This window comes from Mustela nigripes, chromosome 1 (assembly GCF_022355385.1).
Source record: "Mustela nigripes isolate SB6536 chromosome 1, MUSNIG.SB6536, whole genome shotgun sequence".
Classification (NCBI taxonomy): Eukaryota; Metazoa; Chordata; class Mammalia; order Carnivora; family Mustelidae; genus Mustela; species Mustela nigripes.
The window spans coordinates 38,192,205-38,207,850 of record NC_081557.1 but is presented as its reverse complement, the minus strand read 5'-3'; the positions used below and the strand labels follow the sequence as shown (position 1 = coordinate 38,207,850).

At 46.2% G+C, this 15,646-nt stretch overlaps 1 protein-coding gene across 1 annotated transcript; it reads left to right on the top strand.

Moving 5' to 3' along the window:
* Positions 1-2,219: 2,219 nt before the first annotated feature.
* On the top strand, positions 2,220-4,198 carry RASSF10 (Ras association domain family member 10). The gene has a single exon (XM_059408041.1). The coding sequence runs from the start codon at positions 2,565-2,567 to the stop codon at positions 4,059-4,061; it is 1,497 nt and encodes a 498-aa protein (XP_059264024.1). The 5' UTR covers positions 2,220-2,564; the 3' UTR covers positions 4,062-4,198.
* Positions 4,199-15,646: the final 11,448 nt, after the last annotated feature.

The window sequence follows — 15,646 nt, the reverse complement described above, 5'->3', positions numbered from 1 at the left end:
AGAGTTAAGGCTAACTAATCAGTTGACCTTACAACAGAGAAATAAGCCCAGTGAATCCACCTAATGAAGTGAGCCCTTTAAAAGCAGGGAGTTTATCCAGCGAGTAAAGGGCAAGTCACAGATACTCAAAGCCTGGGAGGTTTCGAAGGATTCAACATGCTGTTGCCAGCTTGGAGATGAAGTGGGTCATGTGGAAAGGACCTAAGAAAGGCTTCCAGGAGTGGAGAGCGAGCTCCAGCAGCCAGCCAGCAAGGAAACAGGGACCTCACTCCTCCAACTGCAAGGAACTGCAGTCTACCAACAACCTAAGTGAACTTGCAAGTGGGATCCCTCCCAAATCCCCCACAAGAGAAGACAACCTAGCCAACAGCCTGCCTGTAGCCTTGGGACACCCTGAGCAGAGAAGCTAGCCATGCCATACTGGACTTCCTGACTTCCAGAACTACAAACTCATAAGGGCGTGTTAGTTCAGGCCACTGAATTTATGGAGATTTGTTCCACCGCCCTAGAAAACCAACACACCCCCTTGTTTCTAACCATCCAACAAAACTTCCTTGGCAGACTTGCCAGGTCTTAGCATTTGATCCTTGTAAGAGTCCTATTAGATGGGTTTTTTATTATCACCATTTCACGGGTGAAGAAACTAAGGCTCAGAAAGGCAAAATACTTTTCCTAAGGTTACCAAGCTAGTAAGTGACAGGGGGCAGATTTTCAGGGGGCAGAGTTCAGACAGTCTGAACTCAGAATCCACACTCTGTCACTTCTCACTGCCCTTAGAGTAGGTTCAAATACCCAAAAGAGGTATTAAAGACCCTTCCAGACCCAGCTCCTGCTCACTCATCCGACCTCACTCTTCTCACTCCAGCTCCCTGTAGCTTGAGTAACCGTCATGCTCTTGATTTCTTGACTTTCCACACTACAGCTCCTTCTGCCTGGAATGCCGCCTGCCTCTTCCTTCTGTTTTTCCTTTGGCTGACCCAAATGGGGCTTTTGGCCTTGGGTAAGATGCCACCTCCCCTGCGAAGTCTTCCTTGCCTTTCCTAGGCTCAGTGGATACTACACCAGCATTCTCCCAGCAACTCATACCTCCCTTATCACAGCACAGGAGGCCCTGTGTTGGACACGTTGACTCAGCTGGGGTCTTCACTAGATTGTGAGCTCGTTGCTGGCCAAGACGGTGATAGGTTCAGCTCCAAATGCCTAGCATTGTATCTGGAGCTGGTGCTTACTCAGTGAGTATTTACTGAGTGAATGAGTGAATGAAGAAAAGTGCTTTATTCTGGGGGCAATAGCAGCCATCCAAGGTCTTAAAGTAAGGGAGTGACCTTATCAGACCTGTGCTTACATGGGCAGAGGGCAAGTCTTGCACACAAAAGAAGATCCTCACCAACACGTGAGGATGAAAAAAAGTTCATTTACGCATTGGTCTCGGATTTCTGGGGCTGTGAAACTTGTTTCTTTTCTGGACCACATATGAATACTGGATATGGCAGAAACTGTCACGGTCCTGACTATTAGTGTTCTATGCTAAGTATCAAATGCTAAGGTGGAAGGTGGAAAAGAGCTTGTCACTGAGGTTTAGGCCCCGAAATCTTGCTAGAATTAGGTGCCTCTGGCCAAGAAGGGTGTGCGAAGCCAAGGCTATATCGGGACATTGACCCTGCAGGGAACGTGGATCGGCCTCTGAAAACCCCACTCAACGCACAGACCTCTCCACCTCTAACTAGCTCCTGGAACCGAGGGCTATCTACTTCTCCTTAAATATGTAAATATTGTTTCCTGATGAGGAGGGCTGGAGGCCTTTCGCGTTAGAGGCGGCGCTTACAGCTCCCAGCTGGAGGTCACGCGCTGCGGTGGGCGAGGCTCAGTTAAAGACGCTGTGCATCTTGGTTTTCTGGTCTGCACAAAAGGCACTTTCCGGACAGCACGGCTTTGAAGGACCGACGGGGTCCGGGAAAGGCGAGAAAGTCAAGGTGCGTACAGCTAGCTCTACACGCAAAGGAGGGAAGCCAGTGGGCAGAGGGAGACGCAGCGCGGATTTCCCTCGTCCTCAGGCACGGGCTCCAGCTCTCGAGCAGAAGGGTCTCCCAGTCAGCCGCCGTGCGGACGCGAAACAGGGCGGCGCGTCCCCTGCAGGGGCCGAGATCCCCGCCTCCCGCAGCGGGAGAAAGGGGTTGCACTGAGCGCTCGCCGCGCGGCGAGGCTGCGAGGGGCGGGTCTGGGTGATGCCCCTCCCGCGCTCCGGCCTGGGTTCTGGGCGCTGGGGGCGGGCAGGGGAGGAGCCACGGGGGTGGAGCAAAACCTGGAGGCCCCGGGAATCTTGGGCAGAGCCAGAGCGGCAAGAGCCGGATCCCGGGCGCACAGCCCAGGGAGAAAAGCCCGCCGTCCGGGCCGAGCGCCGCCACGGAGTCCGTGCGCAACCGGCGAGAAGGGCCTGTGCCAACGGTTCGAGGCCCCTAGGCTCCTAAACCGTCGCAGAGCTGCTTGGCTGCCCGTCTCCCACCTACCCCCCTGCCGCCCCGCCGGGGCCCAGACCGACCCGCCACCTGCGTCCCGGTTGCGCCATGGATCCTTCGGAGAAGAAGATATCCGTGTGGATCTGCCAGGAGGAGAAGCTGGTGTCTGGTCTCTCTCGCCGCACCACCTGCTCGGACGTGGTGCGGGTGCTGTTGGAGGACGGCTGCCGGCGGCCGCAGAGGCAGCGGCGGGGCCGGCGGCGGGGGGCGGCCAGCGACTCGCCAGGCCGGGAGGAGCTGCGGGAACTCCTGGACGAGGACGACGAGGACGACGATGAGGCGCTGCCGCAAGGCATGTTGTGCGGGCCCCCGCAGTGCTATTGCATCGTGGAGAAGTGGCGGGGCTTTGAGCGTATACTGCCCAACAAGACGCGCATCTTGCGTCTCTGGGCCGCCTGGGGCGACGAGCAAGAGAACGTGCGCTTCGTGCTGGTGCGCAGCGAGGCATCGCTACCCAACGCGGGCCCCCGCAGCGCCGAGGCGCGCGTCGTGCTCAGTCGTGAGCGCCCCTGCTCGGCCCGGGGGGTCCCGGCGCGGCCCAGCCTGGCCATGACCCAGGAGAAACAGCGGCGGGTGGTACGCAAGGCCTTCCGCAAGCTGGCCAAGCTCAACCGGCGGCGCCAGCAGCAGCCGTCGTCACCCTGTTCGTCCACGTCGTCGTCCACCGCCTCATCCTGTTCGTCTTCGCCGCAGGCCGCCGAGAGCGCATCCGTGGAGCGCATGGAGACGCTGGTGCATTTGGTGCTCTCCCAGGACCACACCATCCGCCAACAGGTGCAGCGGCTCCGGGAACTGGATCGCGAGATCGACCGCTATGAGGCCAAGGTGCACCTGGACCGCATGCGGCGACATGGAGTCAACTACGTGCAGGACACTTACTTGGTGGGCGCAGGCATCGAGGTGGACGGGCCCAGCCCGGGAGAGGAGCCGGAGGCGGCGGCGGCTCCCCTGGACGGCGAGGCGCAGGCGGCCGCGCTGGAGGAGCTGGCCCGGCGGTGCGACGACCTGCTGTGCCTGCAGGAGCAGCGAGCCCAGCAGGAGGAGTTGCTCGAGCGCCTCTCGGCCGAGATTCAGGAGGAGCTGAACCAGAGGTGGATGCGGAGGCGCCAGGAGGAGCTCGCGGCGCGGGAGGAGCCCCTGGAGCTTGACGGCAGCCACGACGGTGAGCTGCTGCTGGAGCAGGAGCGGGTCAGGACGCAGCTCAGCACCAGCCTCTACATCGGGCTCCGGCTCAACACGGACCTGGAGGCTGTCAAGTCGGATTTGGATTACAGCCAGCAGCAGTGGGACACCAAGGAGCGCGAGCTGCAGGGCCTTCTCCAGACTTTGCACACGTTGGAGCTGACGGTAGCGCCCGACGGGACTCTCGGCTCTGGGGATCCCTCCCGGGAATCCGGACCTCAGGGCCGCGCCGAGGTGTGGGTGGATCAGGCTCGCGGGCTGGCCAAGAGCTGTCCCGGCAACGACGAGGACTCGGATACCGGGCTGAGCTCTATGCACAGCCAGGACTCGGACTCGGTGCCAGTGTGCGAATCTCTTGTGTAAGGCGAGCAGGGTGGGAGTGGGGGACGACTCTCCCCACTTCCGCGCAGAAAGCACTGGCATGGCCCGCTCAGGGACTTGAAACCAGGTTGGGGGGTGGGCCGGGGACCCCTGCCAGGGAGCAGCGCTCCCACTGGGCCGGGGACGGGGGAGCGGGGGGAGGGCTGGGGACGCCTGTCCTGCGCTCCTCTGGTTCCCCAGAGAGTAGTGAGGGGTGCGGGAAAAGGGAGGCCAGGTCTCCGTTCCAAGCTCTTTCAGGGGAAGGAGGGAGGAAGGTGGTGAGAACCTTCCGTACTGGAAAACAAAAGCCCCAGGGAAACTGACGTGGTCCGAACCCATTTTCAAAAAAAGAAAAAGGAAAAAAAAAGTATTATGAAGATTTCAGCAATCTTCTGTATGGGAAGGACTGATGGCAGCTAGAACTTCAGTTTGTGGTGCAAAGTGCTTTTAAAAGAAACTCTTGGATGAAAAGGAAATTCCTTGAATGTTAATTGTGACTGTGAACGTGTTAAAACTAGCCAAAGAGGAGCACTGGTGTTGGTCTCAGCCTTACTTACATCTCTGATAAAACCCACAGGCACCCAAATCCTGGCTCTTTACATTTCTGCAGATTGGGGAATTGCCCATCTGCTAAACTGTCTTACTTTCTTTCAGAGGCTGAGCTGTGTGGCCGTCTAATGCTGCATTTCCTCCCTGCAAATACAGTGTGTGTTCAGATAGAATCCCTTCCCTAAAATAACCTCTTATTATTACAAAAGCCAAACATAAAGCTTTTGAGAGAGAGAAGCGTGGCAGACACAGTCCCTGGTTACAGTTTAATCGAGGCTCCTTGGGATTTGCTGCTGCAAAGGGACCTGCACTGTCCTTTCTTTCCACTTCTGCTGTCCCTTCTTGTATGGAATCACTGTTACTCCAAGAAGAAAAAAAAGGGGGGGGGAATGCAGAATTCAAGCGAAGTGCGACTGAAGTTGCTATTTAATGAGCACTCTGGTTGAAACTGAGACTTGAAAAAAAAGATCTTTGTTAGTGTTAATCTTCTGAACCAAGCTATATGATTAAAACCAACCATGACCTCAAGGTACTTTTCCCCAACCCAAGTCCAACTTCAGTAGCTTTGGTCAAAGATTCAGTAGTTACTTGTCCAAGCCTAAGTGGAAAGTGCAAACATCAGGGTTTACCAGATAAGGCTCCCGAAAGAAAACATAAAATAGAACGGTCTAATAGTACACCTTGGGTGAGTAATTTGATTAACCGGGGCACGCAGCCGTAGATAAATGCATAGGAAAGTGGGCTTAGGGATGACTTGAATTACTCTTGCCTGGTTCATACCTTTGAACACAGCGGGAGATACAAGTGTGACACCTCTCTCTTGCTAGCTGGTGACCGAGCCCCTGTGGGGACGCAGTGTAATTGTTCCAGTTATTTCAACAGAAGTGATCAGTTGTAGCTGGCTGTTGCCCCATGGAAGGAGCCTGTTGGCGGCGTTCCCTCTGGAGCTCCGTACTTCTGAGGAATGTGGGATCTAATCTCTCCTGAGGAGGTCCTAACAATGGGGTGTGTGTGTGGGGCCAGCCTGCTCCAGAAGCCCGGTATCCGCCTAACGATGGAGGGGCAGGCTCCAGTTTCAACACCACAAGTGAAGATAACTTAAAAGGTCTTGCTTTATCGAGAAGTTTCTTTTCCTTGGAGGGCTTCTCTGTCTACTTGTTGCCAGTGGGGACCTGCCCACCTCACCCCCTTAAACCATTTAAACCGTTTCCTTTTTGGAGACAGCCCTCCTATCCCCGCACTATTGCAACACACGTGGATATTTCAGATTTTCAAGTAAAATGAGAATGAAATGGCCGTTTTCTTAATTGATGTTTTCAAAAGACATTAGCTGGCATAATTATGGTTTTTTAGTCTCGTCGGATGCAGAAAATGTCTGCGTTTGGTCTTGAGCATGATTAAAATGAGAAGGGGACCGAAAGAAAGCCACTGTCCCTAGACGATCATTTGATTTGGTAAACACAAAACCTAATGATAGCTTCCCTTTTGAGGCAGAGGTAAAATCCTCATCAGAGTGTGACAAATGCTACTTGTCTGAATGGTTTATGCGGGCAATGGGCTGACCTGGTGGTTTTAAAATTATTGTGCTTTTTTCCCCCCCCAGTCCCCGAGAGTGGTAGGGAGGTGGTTCTTAGATGTTTATTAACTCAAAAGGGAACACAGAAGTTGGCAGAACAGGACTGCCTGGCAGAAAAGGGCTGTTTTCTTATTCACTATTATTATTTTAAACTCTGACAGGCCGCTGACATCAGCAAATATGCCTGAAGCCTGTAAAGCAAATTAAGCCACATCACAGGGAGAAGGCCTGTGGGATTCTCTAGTGCCCTTCCTGTCCTGTCCACCTGAAGATACTTCTCCAGTCAACTCTTCAGGCAGTGTGGAGGCTCTGTTTGTAGCAGAGGGCAGGCAGCCCAGTCTGCCCATTTCACCTTTCATCCAAATCAATTATGTCCCCAGAAGGCACTCTCTGTGTGAGTAGGAGAAAGGAGGGGGGAGGGGGGTGCCAAAATAGAAAAAAGACAATAGCGCCTTTTACTAAGAGCTTTCGCAAGTCTGAGAGAGGTGGCGTTTGGGCATAAAAAGGACCAACACAGTGCCTGTGCCTAGAAAGTGCTTCATGGGTGCTAGATGCTGAAAAAAAAGTTATTTCACTTAAAAATAATCATCCTGGCACAATCACATTGAGGTGAAAGCATCAGCGCTAAGGATGTCAGAGCCCCTGGGAGAAGTGCCCCCTGTGCTGGTGTCTGAGCAGAACAACGGAGATCCTGGGGAAGAACCAGCCAACTCGTGGAGGACAGGACAAGGCCCCATCCTTGCTGGGAACTGATAGCCTGTATCTTGGCTTTGATCTTAAGTAGCCCCTTCTCAGTCATCTCCCAAACCAGAGCGATTTCACCTGGTATCTCTGTGTTCGCTTATAAAACGTGAGGACGATGATTGGCTAATTAGAGAAGTTAAATACTGTGGTCCTTGGGACGAACCTGAGAAGAGCAGAAGTAAAAAAGAAAAGAAAGAAAGAAAAGCCCCTTTTTGATGTGCTCGAAATCCCATCACCAAAAGCTTATTATCACTGTCAAAATTTGGCATATTTTCCTTCCTGACCTTTTGAATTATGAAAATTTCGTATGTCGCTTCTTATTTTAAGAAAATAACTGAAACGAGGTTGTATGGATGCTTTTAGGCTCAGGGTCTGACCATGTAAAGGCTCCATCCCTCTGTTGGATGTTCCATCGTGCGTATAACTGTTCTCATGTCAGTAGGTTGTTTCTGAGATATATATATATATATATATATATATATATATTTTTTTTTTTTTTTTTTTTTTTTTTTTTTACTATTATAGCACAACACTGTGCTAGGCTGGTAGGCTGCTTTGGGCATGTGTCCCTTTCCTCCAGTAAAACAGAAAGAGACTTCCCAGGTCAAAGAACACAAACATTAAGGACTTGATACTCAATCGCCAAATTGCTTTTGGAAAGATTTGTTCTAATAACAACCTGCTGTGGGTGATGGGGCCCGTTGCCCCACACCTTGGCTTTCATTAGATAGTACATTTTGTTAAGAAAACATTTTAACCAGAATTAATTAATTAGTACTTTGGGGCTCCAGGAATGCAGGGCTGGCAACCGCTGGCTTAAAATACCCTTACAACAGAAATGTGAATCGTCTGACCAGAAGTGTGAAGAGGATATGATGCTTTCTCTCCTTCCTGTTTTCCTTGTCTTCCCTGAGCACCTGCTTTGTAATAGCGATCTGGTCTCATATCAGAGCTGGCCAACAATCGGTCTGGGCAGGGGGGCCAAAAACTCCCCATGAGCAAGAGTGGGAGAATTAACACGTAAGAGAAACAGATTTACAGAAAGCAAATATTCATTAACTTTTTTTTCATCTTGAGTCCATGAGAAAAGGTTATTATTAGAAGGTGGTGTTTTAACATGTATTTGATTTTGTGCTTCGCCCTACCCACTCCTATTAAAAATTATACCAAAATAAAATAAATACATCAGCCCACTATTAACAGCCTCTAAAGAACAGTTTTGCTTTTTTCTGGGAATTTCTTTCTACCTATGACATGACACCTGAGCTTATCTTTCAATTCTTGGAAAGGGAAAATTTGGCCATGAAAATTTGTAAAATTTCCCATGTGGAAATGTTTGGGAAATGGATTGTCCTACACAGAAAGAAAGGAGGACGAGGAAAAACTCTTTGCTGAGTACTTTCCAAATGCCAGATCCTTGTGCTGAGTATCGTCCCATGAGTTTCTTCTGCATTTGTCTTGTGAGAGAGAATTCTCTAACCTCCAGGTTTTACAGACAAAGACACTAAGACCATCTAGCTGGTAAGTAGCAGAAGCAGGACTTAGACCCTAGCCTGACTAGAAGACCTGTGCCCATTTTGCTCTGTACACCGGGCAGGTCATACCCATGAAGGGTTTGGCATGTCAGGAGAAGAGATTCCTCACACGTGCTAGAGTGTTGGCCCCAGAAGGGCCTCAGAGTTGACCAAGTCTTGTCCAAATGTTTCCACCAGGATGGTGGAGTGACTTTCTCAAAATCATGGAACCAGTAAACATCTCCTAGGTGGGGATTTAGGAAAAGATAAAGGAGGAGAAATTCCTGTGTAAATATCTGGGCATCTTTCTGTCGGAGGTGAAGTCATTGCCAGTGGAAAAAAAATTCTCCCCCCAAATGAACACCCTATGTATTGGCATGGAATTTTCGACTGAATGCCCTAAGGGCACAGGTGACTAGTCAGAAATGGGGACTTCTCAGCCTTCGGGGCAGTGTGCTGTTCGCAATCCCATCTGGAAGGTGGTACCATGGCTGTGATGAAACTGTCCTCCCCCACCCAGTACCCCTCAACCCAGTCCTCCTGGGCATTTTTAACCATACCTCATTTCTGGTTGAACCTCTGGACACCTGAGGACTAGGGTGGGGGTGTCAAGGGAGAGAATGTTGGGCGTTCTGAGGACTCCCGTCCTGTGGACTTAGGCATGCACACTTGATTTGGGGCCTCTGTGGCCACACTCATTCCCCTTGAACACGTGGATGGCTTTGAAGGACTGCTGCCCCAGCCTCTGCCCCTCCCCCCCCCATTCCCTTAACAATTTTTTTTCTGTCTCAGACCCCTCCAGCATTCCCCATAGCTTTCAGGATGAAATCCACCTTTCTTAGCAGAATTTATCAGGTTGTTGCTTATCTAGCTCAAGACCCTCCCCTGCCGTCAAACCACCGAAGCAAACAGATCCCGTCTCTTTCTTCCAGTCACACCGCCACCCTCTGGTTGTGCAAAGCCCTTTTCCTCTTCAACTTCATGATGCCCTTCGTCCCCCAGTTCCACCCCGATTTCGCTTCTTCCTCCCACCAGCAACTGTTATTCTAGTGTATTTAATCCATGACCTTCTGAACCACCTTACATATTCAGGGCTGTCCTGTTGCACACCTCCAGGGGGCTCTATTCACATTGTGGTCTGCAGTCATGCTCCAGAGGGCACCATCCCCATAGGAAACTGTGTAAACGGTAACCCTGAAGTTGAGCAGTGTGCTAGCACAATACCTTTGCTCATGCGTGTATATGTAACTTCGAAAGTAGAATGAAGGGCTGCTGGGTGGCTCAGTTGGTTAAGCATCTGCCTCCGTCTCAGGTCATGATCCCAGCATCCTGGAATCAAGCCCCGCATCGGGCTCCCTGCTCAGTGGGAAGTCTGCTTCTCCCTCTGTGCCTTCCCCACCCTGCTCAGGCACGTACACTATCTCTCAAACAAAATCTTTTAAAGAAAAGTACAATGAAATGATTGTGTGCTTATATCTAATATACATGACCTTTATTGGACCATAAAGCTCTCTATATTTCTTTTTTATTTTTTTCACAACACGATGGGAGCACGCTGCTCTCTAATACATAAATCTGGTTCATTATTTTCTGATCGGCATGGTATTCCATAGCTAATGTCTACATTTCTTTGCAAAGGAAACCTAGGTTGTTACCAAATCCTTACTTTCTCAAACAGTGTTACAATGAACACAGGCAGACCTCAGGGGCCCTGTGTGAGACTTTGAGATTTAAAACCCAGAATTTTGAGCTCTCCCAATGGCTGTGCCAAGTTAGGCTCTTCCTGGCCGTCAAGATTCCACATTTTCCCCACAGCCTCTCCAGTACTTGATATTAGCCAGCTTTTTACATTTTAAAAATTTGCTTTAATTTGCATTTCTTTGAATTCTAGTGAAATTAACTTTCATATGCTTATTATCCTTTGGGTTCTCCTTCTGTTTATTGCCTGTTGTTATCTACCATTTTTCCTTAGGGTCTCCCTTTTCTGGGAGGAATTTGCAGAAATTCCTACATGTTCTGAACATTAATATCTTGTTAACTATAAAGCACGTATAAATATCTTATTCTAATTTGACTCTATCTTCACTGTGTCTATGGTAACTATTGATGAAAATGTCTAATTATAATATAGTTAAATGTAGTACTCCCACATCCCCCTATGGTTTGTGGTTTAAGGTACTTTTTTTTTTCCTAAGAGAATTAGTTTTTAAATTTTTAAAAAGATTTTATGTATTTATTTGACAGAGAGAGAGCACAAGCAGGGGGAGCAACAGGCAGAGGGAGAGGGAGAACCAGGCTTCCCACTGAGCAAGGAGCCCAATGTGGGGCTCAATCCCCAGGACCCTGAGATCATAACCAGAGGCGAAGTCAGCCACTTAACTGACTGAGCCACCCAGGCGTCCCTGGTTTACAGTTCTTATTTAAGAAATAAAGTCACAAAGCTGGGCTTCTATATTTTCTTCTATTAACCTCATAAATTTTCTTTCTTTCTTTCTCTCTTACTTTTTCCTCCTCTCCCTTCCTCCTCCTTCTCTCATTTCTTCATCATTGATTAACTGGAGTACTTCTATATACTCTTCCCTTTATCAAGTGTCACTCCAAAGGGCAGTTTAAATCCTGAAAATCCTGAAATATAGAATAAAAGCAACATTCTTAACTAGTGTTCAAAATAATGTAGTTGATCACTAGCACTCTCCAAGGTGACTAGTGGGTCTTCTTCTTCTTTGTTCATCTTTTGGGGGATCATAATGAAATTTAAAATATTTTATGTGTCTCAAACCACGGTAAATATTGTCCCATCTTTGGCCAGGGGAACTTCTTCAGCTTGGCTTCTGGATCCTTTTCCTAGATATTTTTCATAGTCTTTGAGAGCTTCCTTTGCTTTCATGTGTCAAGATGTTCCAGGCTCGTACTGTACCTTTACTGTCCCAGACCTGAAATCAGCCATCACTAAGCAGAGTCTTGATTTTTTTCAATGGCAAGTGATATTTAGAAACCACAGTCTGGGTACTAACAATGTTCATTGCCACTGGGTTGGTGATGGCTTTTAGGCTTTTCTAGTAGAAGTAAAAGAGTAAATACATTTTGTTTCCTTTTAATTCTTTTTTACTATGGTAAAATATAGACAAAACAAAATTTATCATTTAACACTTGTTAAGTACACAATTTATTGGCATGAATTACATTCACAGTGTTGTACAGACATCACTGCTATCTGTTCCCAGAACTTTTTGATCATCCCAAACAGAAACTCTGTATCTATTCAAGAATAACTCCCTATTCTCTCCTCCCTCCAGCTCGTGGCAACTTCTGTTATCTTCTTTGGAGAAATGTCTTTTCAAGCCCTTTGCCCAATTGGATTGAATTTTTTGTTGTTCTTGTTCTTGTTGTTGAGTTGTTAGAGTTCTTTATGTATTCTGACTATTAATCCCTTATCAGATACATAATTTGCAAACTTTTTTTTCATTCCACTGGTTGCCTTTGTTCATAGTGTCTATGATGCACAAAAGTTTTTTGTTCCTGAACTCCAGCCTATCTATTTTTTTCTTTAGTTGCCTGTACTTTTGGTGTTATATCTGAAAAATCCTTACAAATCCAAGGTCATGAAGCTTTTCTTCTGTGTTTTCTTCAAAGAGTTTTAGAGTTGGAACTCTTATATTTAACTCTTTGACAATTTTTTGCCAGTATTCTTGTTTTTATTGATGAGTGACTTTATGGAAGTCATTGGTCCTTACCCTGCAGTTCCCACTATGTCACTTATCAGGATCTCCACCCCACCCCCCGCTCCTTCTTTTATTGAATGGGTAGAATTTTCTTTGGCTGGTTTGAGAATTGTACATTTAATTTAGTTTTTCTGTTTCTCCAAACTTACTAGGAGCCATGCTTACGCTTCTTTTTCCTGAGCAAGACAAGAGCTTTAATACACTACTCTCACTTCTCTGGTCTCTCTCCCTTTTCATTTTGGTGTCATCTACAATTTCAATTATACACAATCTCATTTGGTTAACAATAACCCTTCTCAACATATTTTGTTGGGATTGTATTAAATGGACATACTTTTTTTTAGTAGAATTGACATCTTTATGATGTTGAGTCATTCTACCCAAGAATAAGGTAGTAATAAAGTACAGCAAATCACCCTTAAGTTCATGTGGCTTAAGATAATAATTTATTGTTTCTCATGCTTCTGTGAGTCAGATGGGGGTTAGTTGATCCAGACTAGACTCAGCCAAACTTGGCTCCAGTCTGTGGGTTGGGCTTATGCCTGCTTCATGTCATTCTTCTTGGACAAGAGGCATAGAACTTTCCCAGGTGTCCCTTGGAGTTGTTACAGAGGCATTAGCCTAGACTTTTTCTGTTTTACATATTCTTCTGTGGGTCTTGACTCTTTCAGTCTGGGTCAGTACCTAACTATTAAGTGCCTACTATGTACAGGCCTAGGATTTAGGATTTGGGGATTTTAAATTGATGAAGCCCTTTGGATTCATACTTTTCAGACAGTCATTCCACTTTTAGGTATTTACAGAATATTTGCACAAGTGGGCAAGGATGCAAGTTCATGATGTTAATTACAGCAACATTTGTTATAGTGAAAAATTAGAAACCGTCCTAAATAGGAAACTGATTATACTACATTATAATCATATTATTGATAATAAACAGTTACTAAAATAATGTGGGTCTGCATCACTGACATGATAAGATTCTAATATATTGTTAAAGAAGCAAATCAGTGGAAATAGTATAAGCTCCTTACTTATTTTTATTATTATTAAAAATTATTTTATTATTTTTATTATTTCCTAGCTTTGTCCACTGAAAAGGTCTGGAATCAATTACTGCCTAGTAACACTGAGTACCCACTAGCACCTATATCATGGTGTCTAAATATCATTTTCTATTAAGAAGATAAGGGCTCCTTGAATTAGTCACTAAGTCTAAATCCACAGCAAGAAATAGGTAAGATGGGCTTGCCACCTCTTGTGTAGCGGAAAGTAAGGAACTGTAAATACTTAGTTGTTTTATCTTAAATTCAGGGGCAATCTGGAGGGGCTCCAATGACTAAAGATGAGAAAATATGAGTTTCAGTGAGAATAACAACTGCAATGGATTGAAGAATATAGAAATCTAGGGGTTCACCATGATACTGCAAAAAATGAAATTAACCCCTTAGTTGCCTTTGGAAATTGCTATGATGCCAAGTCATCATTCTGGAAACTGGAAATAGAGAGAATATTTATTCTTGTTTGTACACACCATGTTTCTTTTCTTTTTTTTTTTTTTAAGATTTTATTTATTTATTTGATAGACAGAGATCACAAGTAGGCAGAGAAGCAGGCAGAGAGAGAGGAAAGGAAGCAGGCTCCCCGCTGAGCAGAGAGGACACTGGGATCATGACCCGAGCCGAAGGCAGAGGCTTTAACCTACTGAACCACCCATGCGCCCCCACACCATGTTTCTAAGTCATCAAGTCAATTGAGGAGGGGAACTTGTTCTTTACAGAAGAAATTTAACTGACAAATGTGAAGGAATGATTGCCTGTATGTACCCAAGCCCTAATGAATGAATGTATCTAGATAGTGGTCACTGATAGATACTAAAATGAGCAGGTGTCAGGTTAATGGGAAGTTGTATTGGATGATGAGCTGGTGACACTGACATCCATGGAACATTTAGTTACAATGTGCTTCCCCATCTGATAAAATAGGAAGCACTCAGCCCCACCTATCAAATATTCCAAATTATGGCATCTGAATCTAACCAGAGTTTAGTTCCATTGAGGAGGTTACAGGAAACAGGGAGAACAGAATGTGGAATGATACTCTGAGTGTGTAATCAGCCAAATCCAGATTGTGGGAAATTCTATAGGATAAAAGCCCATGTTTAAATAGCCTAAAAGAGGGAGTGGAGATATAATTATTATAACTTTTATGAATTAAAGGGAACTGAGACCTATCAACCAGTTATGGACTTTATTTGGATGTTAATTCAAATAAACCAAAGGTTAAAAAAAATTTAATGACAATCAAGGAAAATATAAAAGAGGCAATTAGTAAGAGATTATTGTTTTGAGATAATGGCATAATGGTTATGTTTTTAAAAGAATTTATGTGTTAGAAATACGTAACAGAATACTATGGTGAAGTAATATGATGTCTGGGAATTGCTAGGATATTCCAGAAAACAAACAAACAAAAAAACCTTTTGATGTGGAGAAGAGTTAAATAACACAAAATTAACAAATTGTGGATGTTTGTTGAAGCTCGGTGATAGGTACATGGAATTCATTATGCTGCTCTCTGTATTTATGTATTGATTTGAAGATTTCCATAATAAAATGTACCAAAAGAGGCACCAGGGTGGCTCTGTCAGCTTGAGCATCAGACTCTTGATTTAGGATTGGGTCATGTTCTCATGGTCATGAGATCAAGCCCCAAGTTGGGCTCTGCACTCAGTGGGGAGCCTGCTTCAGAGTCTCTCTCTCCTTCTGCTCCTCCCCAGCTTATGTTCTCATTCTCTCTCAAAATAAATAAATAAAATCTTTTCTTTTTTTTTTAATGTAAAAAAGGGAAAAATCGGGTTGTAGAGCAATATGTATGGATGGTTTATGTATTTTTCTTTTTAATAAAGCAAACAGAACAAAAGACAGTGTTATACTATTATCTGTGGTTGTATTTGGGGAAAGGGACCAAGCAGTGATGTGGGAAACTTTTTTTTTTTAATATAAACTTGTGGATCATTTGAATTTTAAATAAGGACATATAACTTAAGTTACTCTAAAAAGAAAAAAAAAAGGAACGAGGGGCACGTGCGTGGGTCAGTCGGTGAAGCGTCAGATTCTTGGTTTCAGCTCAGGTCATGATCTCAGGGTTGTGAGTTTGAGCCCCATGGCAGGCTACACACTCAGTGGGGAGACACTTCTCTCCCTCTCCCTCTCCTTCTGCCACTCACATTGCTTACACTGAATCTCTCTCTCTCTCTAACAATAAATGAATAAAATAAAATCCTTTAAAAGAAAAACAATGAATAAGATGTCATAATTAAGGTGTGAGCAAAGCACTGTGGGGAGATTGTTTACTGTGTCCTGGTTGAACATGGCTGCTGAAAACCGGACCTAGAAATGTGTGAGTAAAGGGTGCATTTGAGTAAGTGGAGTAAGCTCAGTGTGAGCCCCAGCCAACCAAAGGCCCCCACCTTGAGGGCTT